We start from the raw sequence: 9,268 nt of genomic DNA, 5'->3' as shown, positions 1-9,268 counted from the left end.
TTGCGTAATTGATCAGTTTTTCTTAAATTTTAACTTTTATTTTCCGAGATATTGGTTCTCTTTTTCAATATACTTTCTAGCATGTTGACATTTACATATTTTTCAAATTAATTAATTATTAAAAGTCCTAACAGTTGAACCAACTAACCCGTATATCGAACCTTTGATAGATCGGTGCTCGGTACAATTCAGATAACCATAGTCACAATAGGCAACGTCACAGTCCCTCCCATACAGATCAAAGGGCTCCACAGTAAGAGAAATAAGATTCTTAATCTTAAATTTCTTCTCTTTAAATTCCAACAAAATTTTCTAAGAAAATTTAGTACAAATACATTGTCCTATAACATGTAATGAACCAAAAAATGGATTTAGAGAAAAGAGGAAAGATAAAAGCACAAAAGCGTCTAGGGAATCGAAGTTACAAAATTTTAGATAGACTTGCCACAATTTTAAAAATTAAAAATAAACGAAGAAAAAGAAGGAACTTGTGACACTTGGTCATTCGTCATCCGAATAATTGAACTTAATGGAGTGGGATTGCAAGTCAATCTGCCCTCCTCTGTATGTCCCACGCTTCTTCTTGGTCTTTTCATGCCGAAAATCCCTGAGCGAGAGAGAGAGGTTGTTAGGGTGCTTCTCTCATACAATGAAGAACACAATGTAAGCTAAGGTATCAAAAAAGTGCAAGATATGCATTCTCATTCACATTGTAATGCTCATGTGCGATTCTCTCGGCCTGAATCTTCTTCACTCAATTAGAAACATCACACATAATAATGGAAGCAGCTTTCATCATGTTTTGAAAATTGGCCGCTGAGTTAACAGCTTCTGTTTGTTTCCCAAAAAATTGACAGTGAAGATAATAGTAGTCCATAGTGTTTAGGCCAGCTTTTACCTCAAAAACAGAACGTAAAAAATAACAATATATCCAACTAATATTGACATATATTTCATATTTAAAAATTAAAAAAATAAATTAAAAAATAAAAAACTAATTTTGACATAAATGCCATAAAAGCAAAACGAACCTTCCTCTAACTTGCCCAAGAATTTCTTGAGCTTTAGCACCATAGCCATTTTCTGCACCATCCTGCAGAGAATTGACCAACAGTAAAAATCTAATACACGCACATAAGAAAATACAGACCAAATTAGAGGGGCGCGGGGGGGGGGGGGGGGGGGGGGGGGGGGTGGGTGTTGGAGGGTGTGTGGGGAGGGATACTATAAAAATACACACACACAAAGTATTTGTATATCTCACCTTTGCCCAGTAAGAATTATCTTTAAGCCTCTCATCAGTAAAAACCACGTCATCAGCTTTTACCCGCTGAAATGCAGTAATTGTCTTTGGCTGCAACAACAGAACATAAATATCACTAGCAATCTACAGCAGTTAAGAAAACAACATTTTCACAGAAAAAGCTCTGCCCCTTGAGAAACATCCTCATCATCACACACAACATAAACAACAGAAATGAAATACAAACATTAAAAAAGAAAATCTCATCAGCACCAAGTTTAATCATATCAAAAAGTGTGAGTGGGGAAAGAACCAAGAAAAGAAAATATAAAAAAAATATCACAACCACAATTTGGTGCACTGAAAATCTGTCCTAAAAGAACTATCATTGTCACAGCATCCTATGAAACTGCTCCCAACCACCCAGGGTGAAAAACCAATTCAAAACCCTTTTTTGTACCAAGTACTAATTTGTTGAATATATTGGTTCCTTTTAAAGAAATATTTGAATAAATCCATCCAAGTATTTTAGAGATACTTCTTCATTTGAACTTAGGAGATCATTTATAAAGAACAAAAGGGAAATGGTAGCTCATTTAAAGTAAAACCTAGAAAACATGAACACTTCATTTGAGGATACAATACGTACCCATGTCCTTTTTAAAAAAAAATACAGGACATGGTCGGGACACGAGAACAAGCGGAATCAAATAACTTTTCACAAAACAAAGAGAGCATTCATGCTCTGAATATTAATAGTGCATTTGAAAATTAATAAATATCTTTATTCTTGGTTTGTATTCTAATTTCTAACATCCTTTAATAGTCTTGAATTTGCTTTCTTATCTATTACTACTCTTAATTTGATATATATTTAACATCATATGGAAAATAAATGTTTAACAATACATAGAAAATAAAAATAAAAATATATTTAATAATTATTTAATAGAGGTGTCCTGCTGCACCCATGTCCTTTTTTTACAAAAATTGCCATGTCACCATGTCGTGCCAGTACCCCTAACTTTACCCATGTCTCTGCTTCTTAGAGTAAAACATTCTCAATGTCATTCTTTTTCAATGTAGTTCTATCAGAAAATCTCATGAAAAGTGCCACATTGGAATTTTTTTATTAAGTAAAGAAGTAAAGATTTCATTAAATGAAAAAGACAAGGCTTACACAGGCAGTATACCATGGCACACTCAAACAGAGAAGGAAAATAAAAATAAAAATCAACAGAGAAATATGCTATCTATCAATGACAACAAATCAGAACCACAATTAGGGGAGAGCGAAAAGGCCTGATTCCATGCAAATAGAGTGCCCACTATATGCAATTTAAGCTGGAATACCAAAGATTCTTTTATCTACAAAAACGTGAGAATTAATCCACACTAAACAAGATGGAATCGTACTAATTGCCAGCTGTTCTTGACTGGAAGGCCAGCCTAGTAGCAGAAAATCCATCACAAATTTCACGCCCAAAAGACGACATAGAAAACCCCATAGCTCTCTAGCCGTCCAACAATGTAGAAATAAGTGATTAATGGTCTCGCCATCCAACTCACACATGCAGACATGCTACACCAATCCAGAATAGTAATGTCTCATCTCCTTATAATATCAATTGTTAAGAGCTTGCCTTTCACTGTTACCCACAGAAAGAAACCAACCCGAGGCAGAGACTTAGCTCTTCAAGTAGCTCGCTATGGGAAGGAGGAATCCACACTTGTTCACAAGGTTCGATAATAATTGCTAACTTTAAAGCCATTGGCCTTGGACAACCTCAAAGTCATCCTATCCTCCTGATGTTGGCAAAACTAAATGGAGTATAAATCTTCCAAAAATGAATACAAATATTCCAATTCCCAATCATGTGTGGCTCAAGTAAAAATTGGGTTCCATGTTCAGTCATACAATCAACCAGCATAGCCTCTTTATCTCTAGCAATTTGAAAAAGATCCAGACACCAATAACTGAAGTGCTCCTCACTCCACCAACAATCATGCCAAAACTGAATTCTATCCCCAATTCTTATCTCATATTTCACAAAATTCATGAACGTAGCCCAACCATTACTTATATGCTTCCAAAAACTCACACCATAGGTCCCTCCCACAGGAGCTGTGCACCAACCACCATGTGAAAACGCATACTTCATGACAATCACCCTACATTATAGAAATTGTCTCCACTCCAAGGTGCCAAAGCCATTTTCCTAGCAATGCTTGATTGAAAACAATCAAACACCTAATCCCCAAACCTACCTCCTAAAGAGGATAACAACATGTGTCCTAATTCACAAGGTAATATTTAAACACATCTGCCAAAGCAACCCTAAGGAAGTCCCTTTGGATTTTTTTTCCCATATGATAAGCCATGCTAGTCGGAAGAGGATGAAAAAGGATGTTATAATTCCTCCATACAAATGCCACAATCCATCAAGAATTTCAAACATTGAATGAATCAGCTAACTTTTGTGTGGGTCTAACATTTTGGGTTTGTTACTTAGCCCAATTGCTCCTTTAATAAAAAAAAGCAATGCATGTAAGAAGGTCAAAACCGATTTCCACTTCACAGTTTTGACAGTTGAACCTCCGTTTAACCAAGTTGTTAGTGTGGACTCAGATCGGCGCAGGTCCCAAATCACAGTTGAACCAATCTAGTTTTTAAAACTACATCTTCAACAGCTCACTATTAAATATAAGGAGGTTTCTCATATACAGAAAATTAGATTGGTTATCAAATGGAATTTCCACCCTTGGGAGTGATCCAAATCTCATGGAGCGCATGAGGTACATACCAATAAAAATAACAATAAGTAGTTTGTTTGCTTAATTTTGTAAAACATGGAGATAGATCTTAAATTGTTTTTGCATTCAAAATCAGAGTGCATATGTCCATAAAAAGCATGTGATTACTGCATAAAACCGATTGACTAGTTTCTATAGTAAGATCACCTTAAAGCCAAACTGAACCATAAAAATAATTCATACACAAAATATATGTTATGAATTTTACTGATATGTACATGCATGTATGTGACCAGAAGTACACCCAAAGTTAAGTAAACAAAAAGCCACCCCCAGAAAAGTTAATATGGCAATTCCCTCAAGCTGAATTGTGTCATGTTTGAAAAATCAAAAAAGCTAGAAAGGCTCAAGCACTGAATTACTAGGAAGCACAGATACTTCAGTTTTGCCATATCTAATACATATCTGTACCAGATAGGCAGATACCTCTGGGATACTCCTGCATGCATATCCTGGCCTTTTAAAAATAAATAAATAAAAAGGTGATATGTTTGGGACACGCTGATGATACTACTTTTTGATAAGAGATAGTCCAAACTTATTAAGATTTTTATTTATATTTTTTTACATATTGATTTCAATGTTAAACAATTATCTAGTTATCTTTTATTTACTCTTTTGGATCTTGGTTTGTATTCTAAACATCATTGAAAGGCCATGAATTTCACTATGTTTAACAATATATAAAAATATATATATAAATAAAAATATATTTAATAATTAATTAATACACATCCCCACCTTATCGTATCCTAATTTTTCAGGAATTTCCATATCACTGTATCCCATATCGTATTGTACCCATACCCAAGCTTCTTAGCTGAATTAGCAGATCACATATTAATAGCGGTTTTACAGAATTTCATTTGAAAAAAACTATATACGAAAAAAAATTCTCATGAAGTCAGTGCTAACTAAGTCCAAATTGCTATTGCTACAAATATTTTACAACTTGATAGTCAATTTCAAATGCAGAGAAGACAACATTAACCTTAAATAATCCATGAATGAAACATTTACTGTATAATATTGAAAAAAAAGTTTATGAAGACACTCTTTTCTCCCTCCCCCTCCCCCTCCCCTTCTTTTTGGATAAGTACTCTGAAGACACTATTCTCTTCTTATTATCTATCACAATATTTAAAGTAAAATTTGTCTAAATTGTCCAATGGATTTTGAATCACTGATTGCATTCCCTTATTTAAAGAATGATGGGTCCCAACTTTACTCTAATTCGTGGTATTTCAAATGAAAATGCTACATCATATGATGAGAGAAGCTGAAAACAACATAGGTAGACGTGGCTAAAAAAGATATGATAAATATGAAGGTGAAAATGTACAATTGTACATCGGATAAAATATTAAAAACCGATATAGTGGCTGACCTCAAATAGTTTTAAAAAAAGAATCTATAAAATCAACCTGAATTAATTGGGATTAAGGTTTTATTTAGTTTGGTTTATTATATATCATATAACTGAACTGACACATAAAGGAACTAATGAACTACAGAGAATATCATTCAAGCAACAACTCCTAACTTTATAACATATATAAATGACAGGACTCTCTAAGTATGTGCATGCATATTGTTTACGGTAGAAATTTAATACAATGGATAGTCTCACATGCAAACCAGAGAAAGCCATATATTAGACTCAGATGGTACCTACAACAAAAGACATGTAATGATAGTATTTTGGGAACTGATCAAATACGCGGCTGCATTTGATAAATTGAAGGATTTTGATTTTAATTTTAAAGTTGGTGCAAGTTTTGATTAAGAAGGTAGTTAGAATTGTACCTCAACTGAACCATTACGTTGCTTCTTATTTTTATGAAAGGCAGATTTCTCCTCATTTTTCTCAGTGTTTCCATTTGCCTGCCCATCAAGATTTTTGCTAGATGGCTTTTGAAAATCCTTTGAACTAACTTGACCACTCTCACCTTGACTTGCCTTACCAGCACTTCTATCACTTCCTTGGGATACATTCACCTTTGCAGGTTGCTCACTTCTCTCGGATTCTTCGACTGCATTTTTGTCAAGAGCCTGGGATTCATTTTCTTCCGAAGCCAATCTTTTCCGTTTTTTGGAACCTTTCCTCTCATTAGCTACAACCTCATGTGATGCATCAAATTCATTTTTTTCAGAATTGTTTCCATTTACATCTCCTGTCTCAAGATCCTTTGAATTTCCAACAAAAACACTTTCAGAAACCAAACCATCCTTCTGTTTCTTCTTACTTTTCGATTTGACAACAATCTCTTCTGAAGATACCAGTTCTTTATATTTTTCTTCAATTGCTCCAGGCACCGATCCAGATTCCAACTTGCTTTTCTTTTTCTTTCTCTCCTTTCTTTTCATATCAGGTTCCTCTGCAAGTGATTCACATACAATATGATCAGCAGGTTCCTTTGATATTTCTGTGTTGACCTGTTCAGTTCCTTGACCAAGAGAATCAGAAATCTTCTTGCTTTTCTTCTTGTCTTTAGATCTTACATTTAGTTCCAGGGCTGCATCATTTGTTATCATCTCATTGGAGTTTTTCAAATCCGGAATTTTAGCTGTGGCTCCAGATTGATTGACAACAGCATTGTTATCACTCTCACTACCTTTTTTATTTTTCTTACTTCGAGTTTCCAAATGCACAGTAGAATCACATTCTCCATCTCTTTTACTAGTGTCATCTGCCTTTGTATCTGATATTTAACAGAACTAGAATGAGTTAAATCAAGATTTTTCCATTTAAGTACATCCAGCATTCACTAAGAGAGAGAGAGAATGAAGAGGGGTCAGGGGGGAATTGGACGAAAGTGATAACTAACAATAACATCTTTTTTTTTATTGGTAAGTTACACACGCACTCGGTGGATCACCCACGAGATCAACCTCCACCTTGCTCTTAGAAGGGAAGGAGGTACCATTTGAGCTAATGCCATTGGCAATAACTCCCACTAAAATCATTAAATTTCTGAAAACAATGTATTGATGAAATGTCGGCTTACCTTGCACATTTTGGTTGATTACTCCTGTATTCCTGCAAAATACACAATGCTCAATAAACAAGAGCATAGAAACTGGAATTCAATGTCTAAATTAACAATGGCACAATAGGAAAAGCACAAAGTGTGAAAGGCAGATTTGGCAGCTGACAGTTAGAAAGACCATCCTGTACATTGGATACCATTCAGGAGATCATCAACAATATCATCCAGACATTGAATGAAACAATCTAAGTATCTGAGTGAGTCCTTTGACATCATGAAAACTAAGAAATCCACCATATATACATTTGCTAGAGGCATTATAATGATGATATTTTATTATAGACTAATGCTTGTATTAACATGCATATATATAATGTGTGTTTAAATATAATCAAACATATAGGAATGAAGAATTTTCTCATCATACCGCATCTCCATATACTTGTAGCAAATATCCTCCAAATCCAATGTGGAACACTTCAAAACATCTTTCTGCAATAAGAACATTGACAAGTGGAATTCAGGTCAAACTACAAAGATATGCTCTCCAAGAATGAACTGAAAATATTTTACGCAACACAATTGGAAAGAAACAACTAAACTACACATAAACACATTATTAAGGACCTCAATGTCATGGTCTGCTCAAAAAACCCCCTTGCATGGATCAATCATACTTCATTATATCAAGTGCAAGTCAATCAAAAAACAAATTTCTTTGATATGCTAAAACTAGTCAAGAATGTTGAGAACAATTCGTCATGGAGGACAAATAGAGAAAAGAATTAGAAATGAAAATAACCAAAAACAATTAGTGAATAATTAAAGATATCATATAATATATAAGGCAAGGTGCCAACAAGGACATGGAGCACGTCAAGCCAAGTAACTACTAAAATATAGAGATGGACCCATGTCAAAGAGTTATACATTTGAGACTTGCAAGTGTGTTTGTATGCATGTATATAAATGTACATACAAATTATAAATACTTAGGGGAAAAAAATTAAATACAAAAGTTTGCATTTGTATAAGTGGTTGGAAAACTATGTTTTAAGTTTAAAATGAGTTATTGTAAAAAAGGCTATGAGGAATTGTGGTTGCAAAACAGAGTTTTGGTTTTTTAAAATTGCTCTTTTAATCTCCCAAAATGCTTAACCAAACCGACCCCAAATAAGTCTCTGCAAGAAAATAATATGAAACTAAACACAGCCATCATTTCTATAACTATACCCCATCATAGTATAATTTATATACAGGGCTTTCCAAAGGCCATCACATCAAAACAACAAAATAGCTCAGACAACTTTTCCAGGTTATGAACCTCTTCACTTCTGCTATTGATTTATATATCCAACCTAAGTCATTGAGGCCAATTATCTAACTTAATTGGGTCAGTCACACAACTAATTTTCCAGCACTTTTTTTTGTTTTAGTTATGGCATATGTGTGGTTTATGTCTTATGAACCTGTTTTGTAATAACATTTTCCACTTGTCCTACTAGGATTTTGATCTCTATATCCAAAATTTTATGAATCAAAAAGAAATAAATAAACCTGGAGTTGAGCTTCAGATAGGAACTTCTTGAGGGTCTTGGAGAAGCCATTGCGGTCCAAGAAGTGAGCAACGGCCTGTAGGAGAAGGGGCTTGTGGTCGGTGCTGGGTTTCTTCATGTTCAGCACAACTTGGCGAGGCTTCAGGGCTAGAAGGATAGGGTCCACTGCTTCCAATTCTCTTCTTCTTAGGGTTTTGGGCATCCAATGGAAAGCAGAACCAACTTCTCCCCTGCGCCTGCGCCCGCGCCCGCCCCTATTGACCACTGGAATTGGGAAGGTAGGTAATGGCTTATTCACTTTAGGAATTGCGGGGTTTTGTTTAGGGTTTGTAAAACTCTTTAGCCCCACCTATAACGTTATACGTAATTTAATGGGCCTTTTTTTTTTTTTTTATTCTTTTTTGGGTAAATTTCAGAAACCTCCCCTGAGGTTTGAGGAAATACCAAACACGTCCAACAGTTGTTGAAAATGACCAATTTGCTCCTAAAAAGCAAATGGCGTGTGACGCTGTTTAAGCACCGTATATCAAACTATATTATGTAATTTCTTTCTTCTTCCCGAATCACACAGAAAATCTCTCTCCTTCACGCCCAGAAAATCTCTCTCTTTTTCTTCACGTCAAAAAATATCTCTCTCAAGCTCAAGTCTGAAATTTCAGACTCGG

The 9,268-nt window shown here is 34.8% G+C and overlaps 1 protein-coding gene across 1 annotated transcript; it reads right to left on the bottom strand.

Moving 5' to 3' along the window:
- Positions 1–254: 254 nt before the first annotated feature.
- LOC126691604 (suppressor protein SRP40) lies at positions 255–8,948 on the bottom strand. Its single transcript, XM_050386644.1, has 7 exons — positions 8,605–8,948; positions 7,475–7,539; positions 7,066–7,097; positions 5,864–6,759; positions 1,265–1,354; positions 1,032–1,093; positions 255–607 (listed from the first exon to the last, which is right to left on the bottom strand). Exons 1-7 carry the CDS (start codon positions 8,803–8,805, stop codon positions 502–504), a joined length of 1,452 nt encoding a protein of 483 aa, XP_050242601.1. The 5' UTR covers positions 8,806–8,948; the 3' UTR covers positions 255–501.
- Positions 8,949–9,268: the final 320 nt, after the last annotated feature.

Source organism: Quercus robur, chromosome 7 (assembly GCF_932294415.1).
Source record: "Quercus robur chromosome 7, dhQueRobu3.1, whole genome shotgun sequence".
Taxonomy (NCBI): Eukaryota; Viridiplantae; Streptophyta; class Magnoliopsida; order Fagales; family Fagaceae; genus Quercus; species Quercus robur.
This window is presented reverse-complemented; position numbering and strand designations above follow the sequence as displayed.